At 46.6% G+C, this 20,239-nt stretch overlaps 1 protein-coding gene across 1 annotated transcript in view; it reads right to left on the bottom strand.

Annotated features, from left to right (window-relative positions):
- Positions 1-5,818: 5,818 nt before the first annotated feature.
- Positions 5,819-20,239, bottom strand: part of PCSK2 (proprotein convertase subtilisin/kexin type 2) — a 259,057-nt gene continuing 244,636 nt past the window's right edge. The window contains exons 11-12 of the mRNA XM_046679886.1: positions 17,310-17,537; positions 5,819-6,305 (exon numbers count right to left, since the gene is read on the bottom strand). Coding sequence (XP_046535842.1) covers positions 5,819-6,305; positions 17,310-17,537 — 715 coding nt within the window. The remainder of the gene's footprint in view (positions 6,306-17,309; positions 17,538-20,239) is intronic.

Raw genomic sequence — 20,239 nt, forward strand, 5'->3', positions numbered from 1 at the left:
GCCGCAGACAATACACGCGCAAATAGGTGTGGTCGTCTCCAAGAGAATGGATTGACAAACGCAGGCGGCGGGCTGGATCGGGTCCCTGGGCAGTGGTTTCCCAACCCTGGAGGTAGCGCGTGCACCAGCAGGGTCTAATGCAAAATTCAATTCATGCATCGCAAGACGCGTCTCACCTGGCGTCTCTATTGTTTCTTCTTTCCCCGTTCATGTTGGAAAATTCCATTTAGATCTCTCCTTGACTTGAAGCTTAAATTATAAGAAATGATCTAGAAGCAACCATTATAGTCAGGTTTGTCCCAACGTTTTTGTATCACAGGTTTGTAGTTGGCATTTTGCTGGTGAATGAAGTCACCTCAAAACTCATATAGCACTTGGCACACTGATGACAAAGGACATCATTCTGGTACGTTGATTAGTACAAATGCCTGACTCCAATTTCCTGTGCTTGGAGAAGAGCAACTAAATGCCACAGAAAAGCCACACTGACTTGTGTTTTATTCAGAGAAACAGGGTTTTTGAGTTGAGATATATATTCTTTCAGGAGACACACCCTTGGTGAATGACTCCTGTGCTCGTGCCCTCACCAGTCACACCTGCCCCTTCACCTGCATGCTTGTGTCCTTGTGACCAGGAGCTTACCAGGTGGCTTATCTGTCACCTGTGGCGTCACTGGCTCCAGTGCAGGGGCCAAAAGAGAAAATGGTCACAGCCTCTGCCTTCTGTCCAGCTTGGAGTAGGCCATCAGGTGTCCTCTTGGGTGCAGAGGGACGTCTCTGAGAGCGCTATGAGGTGGAACCCCCCCGTCTCCCCCCGATGGTGAGGGTGGATTGGCCATGGTGGAAATGGGTGACAGTTCACGTTAGACCTGAGGAATTCCTGGCCTCATTTGGGTGTTCTGGCTTCTAAGACTCTGTAGGCTGGGATTTCTAATCGTTGCCCTCCCCCCCCCCCCCCCCCCGCCCCTGCCAGGCCGAGCAGTAGGACTGTAGCAGCACAGAGTCTCATCCCTTTGGGACGAGTGCACAGTCAGTTCATTCTGTCCTTGGGTTCACAAACAGTGAGTCTTGAGAGAAAAGCGGAGCTGGCAGCCTGGCTTGCAGCATTTGCCTCAGGTCAGACTTTGACTCGTGGTCCCTTATAATTCCCAAACCAAATTCAAGCAGAGTTTTTTGAACCCAAGGAAAGGGACTCTTCAACCAAATGCACAAGAGGCTGGTGGAAACACTCGAGTACTAGTTGATGCATTGGCAATGCACAGAGGGGAGTCTCCTTTGCTAGAGATCCAGGTGCTGGTATCCCTTATGCTTGTTACCCCCTCTCCTGGGGTTAATGTCCTCGGGAAGCTGATTAAGGCGTCAAGAGGCTGTGGGTGGGCATGGAGTCAGACCCTTGGCAGATGGATGGTGTTTCAAGGCACTTGCCTGGGGATGGCTGCCCCAGTGCATTGGGCTCTGTCCTCAACAGCCTTCAGCTCTTCGGGGACTTGAATTCCCTTATATACCAGCCTCTGTGTTTCCCTACACTGACCACCGCCAGATGCTGTCTGCCACCTGTCACCCCCTTGCCTCTCCATTTCCCTGAGCTCCCACGTGCTGAGTGCCAGCCTCTCCTCCCCATCCTTTTTGTCAGCTCCTTCCTTCTTTGAAGACAGAGACCTGCCCATCCGGCTACGACCAAATCACCTTGGTCGACCCCGGACACATTCTGTGCTGATGCTCTTTCAAACCACCAGAGCTTTTAGAACCCCTTATTCTCTCCCACAATCACTGTCTCTAATCTTGGCATTTTGATTTTTAGAAATTTCTATCAAAATGGACTCTTTGCATCCAACAACTCACTCTGGCTATGAGGGCACCAATTCCCTTAATTCAGCAGTTCTCTCTCTAAATATAAAATGCTTGTCTATGTTGACTAAAGATTTTGTAGTGTGTGGTTTTTATTGTGGCAATTACTCCAACCAGGGAAGGCACTGATCACATGAAAACCACTCTTACTAATTTATGTCATAATAACAATGACTTATAGTATAACTCTATAAGTTATACTATATATATACTATACTATATATCAAGTTTTTAAACTTGATCTTTTAGAAATCAACCTTTGAACTTAAAAGTATTAAAAAGCAGGGTCTCAGTTTGTCACAGGATCAGACTTTGGACCTCACAACTTTCAGTATCTGTTTTGATGATAGGCTCACTTAAGATTTTACTAATTTCGTTTGATAAGCATTGTATTAGAGGACAAGAGTGAAAATTGTTTTTACAGTGAACCTTGATAAATATATTAGTAGTTTATTAATAACTATTAGGGTTTGTTAGAATAGCTTGCCATCACATGGGGTACAGCTAGTTTGTAATACTGTTCACAGTACGATCCATGAAGAGAGGTTCCCATGTAATTCAGTGCTCAAGAATATGTTTTAAGGGAATGTCCAGCTCTCTGTGTGGTAGACACTCTAATGCTCATCACGTATTCCATTAGTTGGCCTACCTTCCCCAGTCGCCTGGTATTTAGGCAGGGTTGTTGACCAGTACTGGCCAATGGGCAGTAGGTCAAGGGACATGTGTGTCTCCTTCAGGCTGAACATTGGAGAGTGGATGAGAGTCCTCCATGGGTCCTCTTCTCTCACGTGGCGGTTGTAGCAGCCTCGTGTTAGGATTACCAACTGTAAATTGAAGACTGAAGTGGCCGGAATCCCTGAGTCACTGCATGGAGGTCTGTGGCCCTGGGGAGTCACCCAATCCTTCAGGGGAATTTGTGTGAATGATAAATAAACCCTTGTTGTGTTACACCACTGAGCTTTTGGGGCTATTTGTTAATACAGTATAACTTAGTCTAGCCTGACTAATATATTCTAGAATAGTGTTTCTAAAAGATTTTTCACCATGACCCACAATAAGAAATGTATTTTTCATTGTGAGCCACACACTCAAGACACAGACACACACACATACACCTGAAACAAATATTTCAGGAAACAATACTTATTATTAATATGGGTGATCTAAGCTAGTCTATTCTAGTCTATTCTATTCTACCCTATCCTGTTCTATCCTCAAATGCTGATCTTGACTCTTTAAATTTATTTTACAATCTGCTAATGGGATGTAACCTGACTTTGAACAATGCTGCTATAGACCATAATTTGTGTATGATTTATTTGCTAATTAAAAATCTTTCATGCATATCTATGGAAGCAGGCTTTTCAGATTTCTCTGGCAACTTTTTATTATCTGCTCCTAGCATGGATGTAAGCACTTTCATGTAATACATATCACATCCCACATTATTTCTGGAAGGTAATGTTTTATTGTTGAGTCTCCTAATTTACAACATGTCTTTTTTAATTTACTTATAAAATTTTGTCACAGGGAGTAACAATGTTAACTTGCTTAATTATTATTTACTTATTTTCATTTTTAAAAATAATGACTATAAATGTCTCTTGCATTAGGATCAGGGATATCATAAAAACCTCACTAGCTAGACATATTTTCGTGTTGATACTGATGCAAAAAATGAAATAGAGACCAAATATTTTTGTATAGCACTATATATATTTTTATATACTGTATACTCATATCAAAACTTGCCGTTTCTATTAAGAAGCTGATAGTTACTCTCTGATTTCATAAATTATACCACAACTGTGAAAATATGGACAACTATTTTATATTTTTGCTGCTATATAAGACATTTAATATTTATACAGAGAGCTGCAAAATTACAGAGGTGACTTAATGGGAATCAATGAACATTTTCACCTGAATTTCCACCGGCCTTTTTCTTCAGCCAGAATCATCTTGATATTCTCTGAATATTCTTTTAGCGATGAATATGATGTCTGTTTCTTCCGTAAATACACATACACACATTTTAGGCATATGTGTGTATATACATTTATACAGGTGTATATATATACACATACATACACACATGTATATAGGCTACATGTGTATATATTTCTGTGTGCACCTATACACACATGCACACATAATGTCCTTTGGTTTATTTTCAGACTGTTAATGTGAAATGAATTTTTGATGATTTCCATTTGTTTTTTCTTGAATTCTAAACTGGTTTAAAAAGACCTTCGCAACAAGTAATAAATTTCTTTTAAAAATCATAAATATTATTACATTTTAAAGCATTTTATAGAGAAGGTCATATGGTGTTAGAGAAGACAGAAATTCATGCCAACATGGAGGGAAAAAGAAAGGAAATGGGTTTTCCAGACTTCTATCTCTAAGTTGCCACCTTTAGGGAACAAAACCTCGTGCTCTCGTGTTGCTGGCTTTAAGGAAAGGAAGCCCAGGCTTAGCCCCAGACTCCCAGGGGAAGGGAGAAATGCAACCAGAAGTGGTGGATCAGGTTTTGGGAATCAAATCAAACAAATCATTGCTTGGATGGGCACTGGGATTGGGGATGTGGAGCCAATCCTTGAGTAGGAAAACAAAGTGACAGCGGGTCAGAAAGCATTTCTATTTGGCAATGAAATGGTGTGGTGTCTTTTGGGGTTGACAGAGGAAAGGAATGTATCACCTTTGGGTTGCATGTTAAACATTCTCATGGATGGCTTAGTTGCCAAGATGGTAACTGTGTGCTTTCTCTACAGAGGGAGGTCTTCTCTTGCTCCCTTCAGGCCTTGAGGTCCTGGGGATGAGCTGGCATTGCCCCCCTTCGGCAGAAGAGGCTCCATACCAATGGAGGTCCATGTGAACATGGCTGCTCACGTCCTCACTCATGCCCCCTTCACACACCTCTTTCCCTGACACGTCAAACAAATCACAACGTGAAGGAATAAGACATTTCCCTCAATCATACGTTTTGGAAATCAAAGCCCAAGTATATGTGTGAAAAGCTGTCAAAAATACTCACCTCGCCTCTCACTTAAATCAGATTAAGAAGCCCCAAAGTGACTTAGGAAAAAGAATGGTCCTGTGTGAAAACCCACTCAGCTATTCTTTACCAGACATGTTGCCAGACCTACCTCACCTCTTATTCTTTTGTATAGCTGTGTGAGGAACCCCAGAAAATCGGGGCTGGGATGAACTCTATACAAACTGAGAGTAATTTGGGCTTCTCCAGCAGCTTTAACCATAACGCAGAGCAGCAGCTGGTGAAAGGCCAGCCAGGCCACCTGGGTTTTATATTTATCACCCTGGCTGGGCAGGACGAGTTATGATGTTGGTGTTGGTGGTAAGACGTCCAGTGCTCATGCTGTTTGACTCTTTCTTCCCCATCCAGGAATTAGGGCTCTCAGGGCTGGCATCTTTCAAATCATGCCACCTGCATCGACATCACTGACAAATCTTGCTAAGTTCAAAACATCTCTCCCCAAAGGGTTTACTGCATCTCCTGTGCTTTAAAGGGTTCAGAGCTCACCCTCTGTCATCATCTTTGATTTTCATTTTACGTAACAGGTCCTCAGTTGAGACCATGAATAAACGTTCTTGGAGTCACTGTGTGTGGCTTTTTAAATGCATTCTCTTCACTTCTCAGGTATGAAAAAAATTGATGGGAAAGCTGTCCCAGTTTTGTTTGCAGGATATCATCTATTTGAATGACACAAATAAAGAACTTAGAGTCACAAATAAGACATAGGTGTTGGTGGGAACACTGTATTTGGGGCATAGAATAAAAAAGATTGCTTCCATTGTAATGAAAATAATCATTGACAGTGAGCGAAGCTTCAGATCAAGAAGTTGGCATCACTTGTGTAAGGGTAACTGCTCGGTGCCCGATGGAGAGTGGAGGGAGGACAGAGGGGCAGAGACTGGGAGGAGGGAGGCGTGGAGGCCGGGGCGCGGTGCTAGTTGTTGCGCAGGATGCTCTTCAGGCTTCTCTCCACAGCTTCGTCCAGCTCTTCCTCCAGCTCCTCCTTCTTGGACATGGCCAGCTTGGACTGGTAATCCCTCACCACCTGATCAATGTAAGGGGCGCTCTGCGTGCCATGCAGCATCAGTGTCCACTCTTTCAGCACCCCCTTCTGGGGTGTGCTCCCGACAAACCCCAACTCCAGGGTCCAGGTTCCTCGGGCGTCTTCTCCCCAAGTGTGGGTGGTCATGAAAGGCCACTTGTCAAAGCCCACCTTGGAGTCGTCATCCCTCGGACGCCGGCTCAGCAAAATGGACTTGGTGCCCATAGGGGAGGTCATGTTGATGTTCAGGTCTCCTCTCCTGGTTGCGTTGACCGTGATGACAGCTTGGACGTGCTCGAGGTAGCGGACAAAATTTTCCTTCCCCTCACACGCATCGGTTGTGAGGGTCAGCACCAACTTGCCAGTGGATGGTATTTTCCTGAGGACAAAGCGATAAGATATGGTAAGGGATGGGCACACTGGTTGAGGGGTTTTGAAGGCAGCCTCAGGTAGCAGAAAGAGCAGGGCCTTTGGGGTTAATCAGACAGAACTGGGTTAATTCCTACACCAGCTGTGTGAGCCTGAGCAAGTTACCTATCCTCTCTGAACCTTGTCTGTGGAAGGCGAGTGTAGCAGATGCTGTTGATGCCTTTCCTACTTCCCCTAGGTCAGCTCTGAGTGCCCCTGCAGCTGTGGCTCCCGTGGACCCTGACTGCTTCCCACCTCAGGTATCGGCATCCCCCAGCTTCTCTCCTGGAGCTTTCCCCTGCACCGTGGGAGCTTGCTGAGCCTGTGTGCAGGGCAGCCCGAACATGTCAGGGATTTAACGTCTCAGGGACAACTCTCTACCAATGATTGACAGAAGGTGGGGGATAAATATACCCTGGCTTCCCTGTTCCTCAGTGGGACAACTCAACGTCCCCAATAGGATGGAGCCTAGTTGCCCACAGTGGCAATTTGCACATCAACACACTCTTCTTGATTTTCTCCTCTTCCCTGTCTCACATCTCCACTTCCTCACTTCTGTTTCCCGGGATCACCTCTCAAAAAATTGTCAGCACCCAAGTCCCATCTCAGGGTCTAATTTTGGGGCAACCCAGACTGAGACAGGAGCTCATACAGCCTTTCTTCTAAAGTGCTAAGTACCTTGACAAACAGAAGTTATTGCTAACGTGATTGTTATTCCTATCATAAGAAAAGCTGAAACTGGGTTAGTTAATCCCAGTGAAGGACAGTCCTTTGATAGATCAGGGGAATTTGGGAGTCTCTTTGGTCCTAGAGCCAGAGTCCCAGGGAGGGTCAACCTACGCACCCTCACCTGTCTTTCCATACAACCAATCTCCTTGCTGGAGGTGGCCTCCTTTGAAGGTGAGATGTACTGGAAACATAACGAAGGAAACGACACTGGAGGATTGCCTGGTGTAATGGAAAGACCCCAGACTTTGGAAATAAACGTATTTGGGTTAGAATTCTGCTTCTACACTTACTGGTCAGGAAAGCTTGGGAAAATTATTTAAATACTTGCAGCCTCACTGTCATTGTGGGTGGGTTTTATGAGGTTGGTTGAATAAGACCATAGATGAAAACACTGAGCACAGTGCCGGGAGCATGGTCCCCTCCCCAGGCCCTCTGCCTGTGTTAATACCCTCCCTGGACACGGCTATTTTGGAGCATAACTTGGTGGGCATTTTTAAACACACATCTTGTAGAGCACATCTACAAAAATATGCTGGTCACAGACCCGGCTCAGAGCCAAGTCTTGGTTCTGCATTGCCCTGGGAACCAAGGCCATGAACCTGGAGAGGCTGGCTGAAGCTTACCCTGCAGCTCACTGATAAAGGCAATACTCTCCAAGAAACTTTACAAAAACATACTTAAACAGTTTCTTGGAGTGCTGCTGTGTGCACTCCGTGTGGACGCTGATGCTGGATAATGCAGGAAGCATCCACTGGCCATGGAGATCATGGAGTGAGGGTGGTGGCCATGGGGTCCCACGCACCAGGCTCTGGGGAAATTATCCAATTTGGTGGAGTGCAGGCATTAGACCACCTTTGGAGGTTAGAGTGTGGAAAGCCAACTGGATCTCTCAAAGAAGATGCTATTTACTCAGAACAGAGTCAGAAACAACAGGTGACCTGATAAACGACTATTGATCATTTGGGCTTTAGCCTACAGGCAGAAAGCTATAGGGGTGGACTAAAGGTCCAGTTGTGGGCAAGGCATTTGAGCTGTCTGAGCTCACTTTCCTCACCTGTACAATGGGGATATTACTTCCTACCTTGAAGAATTGCTTTGAAGATAAAATATATACACACACTCATATGCATCGGATATTTACAAATGTCTAGACCAGCGCTGGCCAATAGAACTTTCTGCCATGATGGAAATGTTCTATATTTGTGCTGTCTGATACAGTAGCCACCGGCCACTGTGGCCATCAAGCACTTGAAATGCGACAATTGTGAGCGAGGAACTGAATTTTTAATTAATTTAATTTAGTGATTAAGATTTTATTTTTCCTTTTTCTCCCAAAGCCCCGCGATACATAGTTGCGTATTTTTAGTTGTGGGTCCTTCTAGTTGTGGCATGTGGGACGCCGCCTCAGCATGACTTGATGAGTGGTGCCATGTCCATGCCCAGGATCCAAACCGGCGAAACCCCGGGCCGCCCAAGCGGAGTGCGAGAACTTAACCACTCGGCCACAGGGCCGGCCCCCTAATTTAGTGATTAATTTAAATGAATTTACATTATCAGGTAGCCACATGCGGCTGGTTGTTTCTGTATTGGATAGCATGGATCTAGATTGCTTGTGTATGTTCACTTTGAACCTGATAACACCCCCCCTGCCCCTCTCTGCCCGAGAATCTCTCCGGCTTCTGTTTTAAGCACATTCCGTTTTTGCCATAGTTCACAGGCTCTAGGAAAAGAAGTTGGGGAAACTATCAATCCTCTTATGCAGGTTTTCTGGCCACTTTGCTGGAGGCTTCTGGAACGTCCAGAACCTTAGGTGTGGATGAAATGCCACATTCTACCACTGAGTTTCTATATAGACAAGCAGGCAGGCCCAGAATGGCCGGTGCTTTCCTTCTAGAGTTGAGCCTCAGGGGCTCTGGAACTCTCTGAGACGCAGTTGGAGGTAACAGAGGTTGGTGATGGAGCGCACAGTAGGGAGAGAGACCCTGCTCTGAGTCCTGTGCTGAGTTTCAGTTCCTTTCTTTCCTATCCTGCAGGCCAGGCTACCTTGAAAAATTCAAGAAGGAAATTCACAAGCCAACAACCCAGACCATTACCCTGATAACAGCCATTCTAGGTACTATAAAGCATCACCAATCATGTGTCAAATGCAATAGTCGCTATTACCATAAGGATTCAAGACACAAGCTAGATTCTAAAGCAAGTCATTTTTTGTCCCCATTTGCACCCAGGGCACTTACGGACTGGAGTTTACACAGTGACAGTCCCTTTACAAGTCAGTTTGTGGAAACTCTGGCAGAAAAGTGACCTTGCTTCCCTGTGGAAAAACTGAAAATATTTCTTTGATTGGCTAAGAATCAGAGATGGAACAGCCACTTTAGCTGGAAATCAGATCCACAGCCCCCCACGCAGTGGAGTTTCTGTAAGTGAACAATGTCCCTCAGGCAAGAAAGAAGTCATTCCAGAGCTGAGATGATCTCTTACGATAGAAGGAGAGAAATTTGGATTGGACCAAACCTGAGACAACGCGCAAGCACACTAAGCCTAAGGGGGTTTCGCTAGATGGCAGTGCTGTAGCTGGATTCCCTCCACAGCTGCTTTGAGCTTTGCCTGCTAATGGCTCTCAGTTGCCCCTTTCTCTGCAGAATTGCCCTCAAGAAATGGGAGTTGCCTTGCCTGGAAGGTCATATGCTCTGCCAGGTGTGGTTGACGCCTAGATGATATGGGGATATATAAGGCCAGTGCCCTTGCCTCAAAATGGGGACAGCTGTGTCATGCTGCTGATGCTCCAGAGCGTCTGGTGGATCAGGCTACAGGTGTGTGTTACCCGATGCCACATCCATGCACGGCTGCTTCCTGCCCGTCCTGAACCCCTCACTCCCTCACGGTTCTTCCTGGAAAGCTGTCCCTCAATAAGTCTCACACGCCTGAACCCCTTCAGCGGCTCTGCAGGCAGCCCAACCTGAGACAGGGTTATCTGTCCCTAGAGAGCAGCACTGGGAAGGTAGTAACCAGGTCCCTCTGCACCGTGGTGGAGGCCTGCTCATGTCACTGTGGCCCATATGGAGCACAGGTTGTGTCCCACTGTGTGGGTTCAGTCATTCTCACTGACTTCTTTAGCTTTCTTTATAAAGCTCTGAGTTTAAAATCCCCTCGAGAAGTCGCTGTAGTGACAGACCTGGCTGGGGACTGCCTCACGTGCAGGGCACGGCAGAGGTGCCTGGGATTTGAGGCCTGAGAAGCAGCCCCGACAGCAGAACACGGTGGCCGGCGCCTCCCCGGCCGGCTGGGCTGCGAGCTCATCCTCCCCGGCGGCTGACTTACTGCTTCTCCCAGGAACCCGCGGAACGAGGACAGGCGTTAGAGACACAGCCCAAGGGGGCCATGGAGGCTGGGCGACCAGGGGAACCGGAACGCAGGCTCCTGTGCCTGGCCTAGGGGTCTTCCTTGAGAACAAGTGAGGGAGAGATGGGGAGGTCGAAGAAATGGCTGGAATTTTGCCACGCACCTTGGAAAGCGGAAAGATGGGTCAGAGTGGCAACAAACACACAAACTTGTGTTAGGATTCTCAGATTGTCCTAGAAGCCTTGGGGTTGGGGGTGTGTGCAGGGCTCGGAGGCCTCTCCAAGGACCCGGGGAGGCTGGCTTAGTTAGGGCCATGAGGAATCGCCTGCCTGCCATGAGCACTGCCCACTGACGGCCCGGGCGCCAGGCCCTGAGAGAGGGGATCTTCCGCTGGGCTCTTCCTGGAATAAGTCACTCTGAAATCACATCAGAAGCCTGGTGTGAACTCCAGAGGTGGCAAGCTCGGCAGAGAAAGGAGAGCACCTTGCCTCCTCTCACAGGGCAGCTCTCGGCCGGCGCCGCGGCACGGGCACAGCCGAGGAGCAGTATTTGCAGGGTGTTTCTTATCACTTCTTGCTCACTAGTATTTTCTGATTTTCCTCCAGTGACCATAAACTACTTTTACAAGAAGAAAAGGAATACAGTCCATCCTTATTTTAAAGGAAAAGGAGACCGGCGCTCAGGAAGTCTATTTACAGAAGGTTAAACTAGCAGATGGCTGTGGGAGGACCCGCAGGCGCGTCTGCAGAGGGCCTTCCACATCCCAGGGGCCATGGCCCAGAGCTCGCGCGGCCGGAGGGAGGCGCCTCTGAGGGTTGAGCTACTCTCTGAACTTGTAGAGAGGACGTACAAAAGCCTCGTCTTCAAGGCCTACAGAAGACAAACTGGGGGACTTGAGGACGGCTCATGTCTTCATTTTATTGCAGATTGTTGCAAATGAGTGGTCAATTGCCTTCCGCCTAGAAATAGGCACTCTTGGAAGGGGGCCCTGTGCAATGCTATTTGCGTTCTGCATCCTCAGCTGAATGACAAAAATAAATCGTTATGAAGCTGTAGTTGTTCTGTTACAATAATAATGGTAATAATGACAGCCATCCTTTCTTGAGGGCCTAAAATGTCTGCTCTGTTGCTGTCACTTAGGAACATTCAACAGATGGTCACTGTGATGTTTTTTCTTTCCCATGTGACAGTGTCAGGGGGGCGTTAACTCACACAGAAGTGACCCATCCATGGTCACACAGCTGGTACGTGGTTGAACATACCGTTTTCTCTCTCTGCCGTTCTGCTTCTGGCATTCATATCAGCTTTTAACATTTATTTCCAAATTCATGTAAAATTCAGAGTTTGCCACAGCCTTAAAGGAGCTGAGTGAACAGTTTTCTCATGCGCAGGGGCGGGTGGGGACAGCCTGTGCTGAACAGCTTCCTCTGTGCTCAGCCCTCTGGGGGACACATGCCCGCCGGCTGATGGGGCATGTCTGGGTTTGCTCTGCTCACAGCCCGTGGCTGGTCCAGCACGGACTCTCACAGCCAGTTGTATTTTTCCCTTTTATTTCGGTCAAGCACCCTTCACCAACTCTCCTGATAAAGTCTTTTTAGAAAATTGCTTTCCAAATTGCTTCTCTGGGAAGATTAAGGCTGAGGAAACCCATAAACCTGATCGTCACCATTCATCCCACTCAGACTCTTCTGAGCAGCCCCGCAGGTCATAGGAAGTGGCGGGTGCCAAGGCCACTGATCCTTCTGTCCCAGACTCTCAGAAGCGAGATTCCTGGTGATAAGGGCCTCCTCTGCCAGAGGCACAGCCAGGCCGGGCATTGCCCTCAGAACCTCCCTGGCCAGCCTCTGAGTTCTCCAACCAGCACATCTGCCCTGGACCGCACTCACCTGCATCTGAGAACAAGTGGGTGTGGGGTGGATGCGGGAGTAGAGGGCACTGCGGGGTTGCAGAGCCCTTCCAACAAGGCTGGGCTCCGTCACGAGTTTCCCTGGCTGGTCTGCTGGTCCTACTGCCACCATTTAGACATCTTCCTTGTCCCCAGGTGATATTGGCTGAACATTCATTCAAAACATATTTATCATGTGTCTACTAAGTGCTAGGACTTTGCAGGCACTAAGGATACACCAGTAAACAAGACACACTAGGTCCCTGGCCCCGTGGAAGGCCCAACTGAAATAGCTCTCTGGTTTCCTTTCATTAGAAATAAAGCTGCTGATATCGGATAAAGTTCCTAGCTAGTTGTAAGCTGTTGGGCCCATCGCTTGTCTGGGCCCCAGATTCCTTAACTGTAAAATGATGGAGTCAGCCAACATATTTCCAGTGTTGCCTCCGGCTCTGAATTCAATATTTATGTGGGTTATGACAGAATGTTAGGGGGACTCAGAAACTGGGAGATAAGTTGTCATTCATCTCAGCATACATTCTCCGTCTCTCTCCTCCCTCCCTCCCTCTCACACAAATACACAGAGCTTGAGGGTCAGTAGAGATCCAGCCTTCTTGTCCAGTGCAATCTCAGAAAATAAGGTCTGATATTGACGTGTACCTTGACTAAGAGGGTCCTGGTGCATTTCAAGCTGACCGTTCCTCTAAATACGGCAACCATGCCACCTTTCTGTTAATTGTGAATGCAGCTGATGTGCAACCAACTGTAAAGCCTGCTCCAGTTGCGCTGCCTGTGAGGGGTGTTTCAGTTTCCACCTGCTGCTGGCCGGGCATCTGTAAAGTCATAAACACTGTAAGCCTTTCCCTCTTGGCAAGTCCCTCTTTGCAATAAGGGAAGAGCATCCAGGCCCTGGTGGCTTGGTAGAATGGTTAGGACATTAGAGTTGCTGGTTCTGTGAACTAGGGCCATCGACTTCATCTTTCTCAGCCTGTTTTCTCACCTGTAAAATGAGACTCGCGATGCCCACCTCCTGTGGTTAAATGAGATAGTGGAAGAAGAGCGCTAGCCCAGTGACTGGCCCAGAGCCTTTCTTAGCAGGTGCAGCTCTGTGCCCGTGGACGTCTGGGCTGCTGGAGCATCCTGTTGTCTGTGTGGGGAGTGAGCAGTGGACCGAGCGAGGGGAGACCCAGGGGAGGCACGGCTGTGAAATGGACTGGCCCAGCCTTCTTGCAGGCTCAGCTTCTGCACACCCCTTCACGGAGTTGGTGTTGTTCAATTTGCGCTTTCTGTTCTGTGTGTGCCATTTAGCATCCTTCCTTCTACGGCGTAACTCCAGATGTACCTTAGAGCTGAGCCGTCCAACATGGTGGCCACTAGCCACATGTGGCTATTTAAAGCTAAATAAGTAAAATGAAACCAAAGGGAAACTTTAGTTCCCCAGTCACACTAGTCACATTTCTAGTGCTCATGGCCACAAGCTACTGTATTGGACACTCAGACGTAGACCATTTCGACCACTGCAGCAAGTTTCCTGGTCTTCTCAAATCACGCACAGAATTACTCTGAACTCTAATAGGGAAAACACATTTCATGTGTCCTTTGGGGGAAGTCTGTCATGGTGGGTAGGATTGACTCTTCAAATCCCCATGTGGACGGGGGTTCCCTATCTTGTCTCAGTTCAGTCACTCCGTTCGTAGGCCCCGGCAGTGACAGGGTCTCGGAATAGCATCATGGAGCTTGGGGAGGCGAGACCCTGTAAGGGGATGTTTCAGAGTCCCTGGGGGAGTTGTTGTTGGGAAGAGCCCCAGGCCCTTCTGGGTTTGCTGAGCCTTGCCTCCTCCAAGGGAGAACCACTGTGATACACCGAGGCCCCTCCCGGGGTGGAGGTCCGCATGGAGTGCTGGGTTCAAATCTCAGTTCAGCCGCTGGGAGCTGAGTGACCTTTGGCGTGCCCTGAATCTTCCGAGCCTCCTCTCTCCTGTAAGGATGCTCCCCAGCTCACAGCAGGGCTCCCGTAATGTAGGCCCTGAATGCACAGTAGGAGCTCATTGAGGTCAATGTCATACAATGCAAAAAGCCTGCGGTTGGGATTCAGATGGGCCTCAGCTCAGGTCCTGGTCTGTCCTTTGAGACCCGGAGCACGTTCTTGTGCTCTCTGCATTTCAGCTTCCTTCCCTGGAAGAAGTAACAATGATAGCACGTACCCCCTGGGCTTACGAGGATCGAACACAGTGTATGTAAAAGGCCTCATGCCAGCACACAGTAGGCGCTTCTCCCTGAGACAATGCCGGACAACACGCAGTTGTTAATACCGTGAAATATTCAGACCCTGACTGTGTGAGGTGAGGCACACCCTCAACAACAGAGTGGCTGCGAAGCTTACATGTATGTGAAGCACACGACACATAGTAGGTGCCCAATAAAAGTTAGTCCTTTCGTTCTCTTACACTTACAGCCACTGTCGACTTGATCAAGTCAACCAACCTGTCTGGGCCACAGTGAAGCCTGTCTTCCTCAGCAGAGGGGTAGGGGGGTGAATAGAAATAATGTATTTACGTGGCAGCCTCAGGAAAACTGGTAGGAACTCTGCAGAGCAACTATTTTTATGACAGGCCATCACGTGGGACTTGCGCAGCTCTGGTTTAAAACAGTTATTACAGGGCTTGGGCTGAAGCTTGACTGCCCCATGCAGTCCTGATGGGAACCACGCTTTATGAGAGCAGGGACTGGTCCATGGAAACATAGACACAGCTCTGCCATAGCCACTCGGTGCCACTTTCCAGGAACTCAGCAAGTGAACAACGAGGATGCTCACTCATGGGACGACGGAGTAGGTCACAAAGATACATAGCTTTGAATTCATATAAGAATCAGGTAATTATTGTATCCAAAATTCTAGGAGATTATAATCTTTCTTTTTCCCATGGGTGTGACCGAGGAGTGTCTAAAGTCATGGACGACAGGGAAAGACAAAGTTACATATACTGAGCGCCCACTACTTCCCAGCTTAGTGCTGGTTGTCTCACTAAAGTCTCCCAGCGACCTGGTGACGACAGGGACATTAGCTCCATTATACTGGTGAGGAAAGAGAGAAGAGGCTCTTGTTTTGGGGCCCACAGGGAAGAATTCAGGCAGTACAAGAACTCAGGTGGAAAAAACCCTACCTATTAATTTTCACTAACTTCTAAGGGAAATGTAGCTTCTCCTTTGATTAAGAATGCAGGACACATGCCAGAGTGGTATTAGCACTTCCTCAGAGTTTGTCACCATAGAGCCCAGAGATTTCCACATCCCATGACAGTCATCGAAGGCACCTTGAAGCAGCATTTTGGTCATTATCACTGCTCTGAAATTATCGTGGCCATTAGACTTGCCACTAGGAGCTTTTTATTTAATATGCTGATAAAAGAAAGGACATCTATTACTTCAACACAAATTTGTTTTTTAACAAATTTTTACAACTGGTTTTCAATACACTTGGCTTCCTTCATAATCCTGTTTATTTTACCTAATGCATTTAAAACATTATACTGAGATGGGTGCACAGACTTCAGTATATGCCCAAAGGGGCCAGAGTACAAAGTTGAGAATTGCTCAAGTAGAGGTTCAGGGAGGTCAAAAGTATTGTCCAGTTGCATGAAATCAAGATTTGAGTCCAGGTCTGAATAACTGACTACAAAAACTGCAGAGAATCCAGGACCAAAGGGGAGTGGAGGGGAGGCTGTACTGTGAGAAAGGTCTGATCCTGGCCAAGCTCAGACGACCAACAAAAATAAGGCTGGGGTAGGGAGTAAAGAGATGGATTTTACCACCATTTAAATGACATAAGTCCCAGAGGTGGATTCTCACAATGGAATACTACGCAGCAATGAGAATGGATGCGCTATTATTACACACAATAACTTGGATGGGTCTCACAAATATAAGGTTGCAAATAGAAACTGGACACAAAGGCATCCATACCAAGTGATCCTAGTCAGATAAAGTCCAAGAAGTGGTGAAGCTAATCTACAGGGACAGGAATGAAAACAATGGCTGTCTATGGGGTGTGGGGAGTGGGGATTAACTGCAAAGAGCTTGAGGAATCTTTTTGGGGTCCTGGAAGGTTCCATCACTTGATCTGGGGGTGGTTACACACATGTATACCGTTATCGAAACTCAAATAATACTCAAGTTCTGTGCATTTCATTGTATGTAAACCATACCTCGATTAAAAATAATAATGATAAGAATTGCTGTTTCCATCTTCTGATGGACCAATGAGGAGAGAAATTAAATAAAGAGGGATCCTTATTGTCCAGTCCTCTTGCTGTGTTGGGAAGTTGGAAGGGAAGTAAGCACACGTGACCAGCCCAGCGGTTTCTGTGCGGGGATCTCCTCGCTCAGGTCCCTCCAGATGGCTGTCTACCTCACTCAGGGTCAAATCAAGCCCTTACGTTGCCCCACAAGTAGAACAAATAAATAAATTATGTTATAGTTGCACAACGGAGCACTATTCAGCAGTGAGAATAAATGAAGTACAAGTATGCAGTCAACATAGTTGAATCATTCTCAGCAAAAGAATCTAGATACAAAGGGGAACATAGAGTATGGTTCCATTTATATTAAGTAAAAAAAAGGGAAAATAATCTATGGAGTCAGAAGAATTGTGTTTACTCTTGGGGAGATGCTGATGGAAGGGGGCACAGGAGGCCTTCTGGGATATTGGTTCTGGTCTGTCTACTGATCTGGGAGCTGGTTACACTGGTTGATTTGTACACTTAAAAATAATGACATAAACCACCAAAACAATACAGGCTCACACCTAGAAGCAGGGGTCCTGAGTTACCCAATTGTGCTCTATGTAAAGTGCGCCCCCTGGACTTGTGCAATACTACAGCTCTGCCTGGAAGCTGGCTGTCCCTGAATGAAATCCAGCACATCTCAGGATGACACAGAGGGAATCTGATACTGTCGCCAATGCCACGGTGCTGTCTCTGGGGTATTTTCCACATGCAGCAGAAGAATTGCTGCCTTACTTACTCAGGGTCCTGCACGGAGCCTCCCACACAGTGGAATCTCTCAGGCACGGTTTTCCAGTCTTTAGCCATTTTCACCATGGCGCCTGCGTCAAGGACCCCGTAGCCAAAGAGGTGATTAAACTCCAGGCCGACTCCATTCCTCCGCCACTGATGGACCTCGTCATGAAGCTGGTTCCGTTTGGAGGTGAGCACAGTCAGATGTTGCATGTCTCTCCAGGTCAGACCCAGGCTGGACACCAGAGGCAGAGAGTGCGAGAACAAGGGCACGGGGGAAGGGGGACAGGGGAGAGAGGGAGAGAGACACAGTGACTAAGATAGGACACAGACCCCTGGTAAGATTTTGTAACATCCATGGTCCCCCAAGTCAAGGTAGAATTTCCATGCACTGTTTAGAGCTTCCCTCTCTCTCTATGTATACACATATATACATACACACACATACATAGATATACAAATACATACATATACACACACATATATGTCAATTAAAAAAACTTGCCTTTCTTAAATAAATTTATTTCAGATGCACATTCTAACACACTGGAATGGCTAAAATGAAAAAGATTGACAATACCAAGTGTTGCCAAAGATGTGGAGCAACCAGAACTCACATACTTTGCTGACAGAAGTGTAAATTATTGCAAGCGCTTTGGAAAACTGTTTGGCTGTAGCTTCTAATGTTGTCCACGTGCTTAAGCTATGGCCCAGAAGTTCCATTCCTAGGTGTATATCCAACAAAAATATGTGTATACATTCACCAGACATATGTACTGGAATGTTCATAGGCCCAAACTATGAAGTCTCGAAATGCCTATCTACAGTAAAATGAAGAAACCAACTGAGGTGTATTTATAGGCTGTGGAATACTGTACTGCAATGAGAATGAATGAATAATTACTCTGAATAGTATGGATGAATCTCACAAACAGAATGTTGACCTGAAGAAGCCAGACACAGAAGAGAACATACTGTATGCTTCCAATCGTTTAACTATAAAAACAGGCAAAACCAATCTGTGCTGTTAGAAGTCAGCTTAGTGGTTAGTCTGGGGTGGGGGGACTGGAAGGGGACAAAAGGGCACTTCTGGGTGCCGGCCGTGCTCTGTTTCTGTTCCTTTTTAGTGCTCTGTTTCTTCACCTGGGTGTTGGCTACTTGGGTGCGTTCCACTTGTGAAAATGAGGCCGTCAGTTCTTCAAGGGCAGAGACAATATCTTCAGCATATTTGTATGCCCAGTGCCCAGGACAGCCCTCGGCACACTGTTTGTTCAGTGAATAAACAAATCTGCTTGCAAATGCTATTGTCTTTGGAAATTAGTCTATAATATTACTCAATGTGTCTGTTTTTCAAACTTCAAGTCACGACTCATTTATGGGCTAAGAAATCAGCTTATTGCATAGGACATCTGCCTGGGCTGCACGTTAAAATCTTCTGGTGAGGACATTTAAAATCCCTCTGCTCAGCCTACATCTCAGACCAATTAAATCAGAATCTCTGGGAGCGAGACCCAGGCTTTGGGAGTTGTTAACAATTCCCAGGTCATTCCAGTAGACAGCTAATGTCGAGAACCAGTGATTTAATGCCTGGGACCATCAGTAAAAAATGAACGGAAGAGAGAAGAAGAAAATAACTGTGTGCATTGTATGTAATATAGGAAGCTATTTTTCATGGAAATTTTGGGGTGTATATGTGTGTGCATGTGTGTGCGTGGTGTGTTGAGTTGTAATGCAAATTCGTTTCTTGCTGAGAGTTATGGTCAAAAAAGTTGGGAAAAACTGTGCGCAAATAATTCAAAGGACTAGGAACAACATAACTCTTCTGATAACATTTCAACACATGCAGCATTCATTGGTTTGAAGCTCTGAATCAGAGCCGAAAGATGCTAATGATTCATATTAGCTCTTGAAATGTAGACCTTCAGCTTTTAAGGATAAAGCTTCAAGGAAGGTCAAAGCTTATTTGAGAAAATTAAGAACATATCTGGGACACATGGCCCCCAGGGCCCCGGTGAATGGCGTGAAACTTCCTGAAGTTGATTACGGCTAAAGCTCCGTGTTCTGCTGGAATGGGATTCTGATTTCATTAAACCCAGAAGTGTTGACAAATGAGGACTTGGTGACCTCTAGGTGGTCCAAGGGCTGGCTGGCAGCTGGAATATCTCTCTTCTTTGCTAGGAGTTCTGCCATAAAAATGTGTTATGCTTCCTGACACTTGGAGGGGGACTCCCTCACATGTTTCTCCGTGATTTATTCTCAAGGGGTCCATGAGAGAGAAAGAATGTGTCAGAACAAGGAGCTTCTCACTTCTGAAATAAATCAGAACATAATCCATACCCCAATGTAACTGAGTTTGTGACACTATTCAGCAATTTGCAGAAGTCTGAACAGTAAAACTGCGTCCCTCCTAGTTCCCACTTTTGAGCAATTTATGAGCAATTGACAGAATATACTGTTGCGTAAAATAGGTATTTCATCAACCTGCTTTATGCTGTAATGCTACCATAGCAGCTCAAGAATTTTAGGTGATATCTACTAAATAATAAAAAATACATTTACAGAGTGTCTGCAGTCTAAAGGTCACTGTGTTCAGTGTTATAAGACAAGTAACATGACATATTCTTCCCTGTCCTCAAATATTCTATATAATAGGAGGGAAAGTAAGACACAGAGATGTGGTAAGGTGCTACACAATGAAACGATTCCATGAACATCTACTGAGTGTCTACCACGTCTAGGCAATGTGCTAGTTCGGGGCTTGGGAGGTCCCTGTCCTCTCAGGGCTTATAGTCTTGGGGGACAGACAGACAGCTCAATATTTAAAAAGAAAAGACCGTCATGATGGGGGAACTCAAGATGCCAAGGAAGCCAACAGTGGAGCCCTATGTTATCCCAGCTGGGGATCTCAGACTGCTGTCCTCAGGCCCACTGCATCAG

This window comes from Equus quagga, chromosome 12 (assembly GCF_021613505.1).
Source record: "Equus quagga isolate Etosha38 chromosome 12, UCLA_HA_Equagga_1.0, whole genome shotgun sequence".
NCBI classification, from domain to species: domain Eukaryota; kingdom Metazoa; phylum Chordata; class Mammalia; order Perissodactyla; family Equidae; genus Equus; species Equus quagga.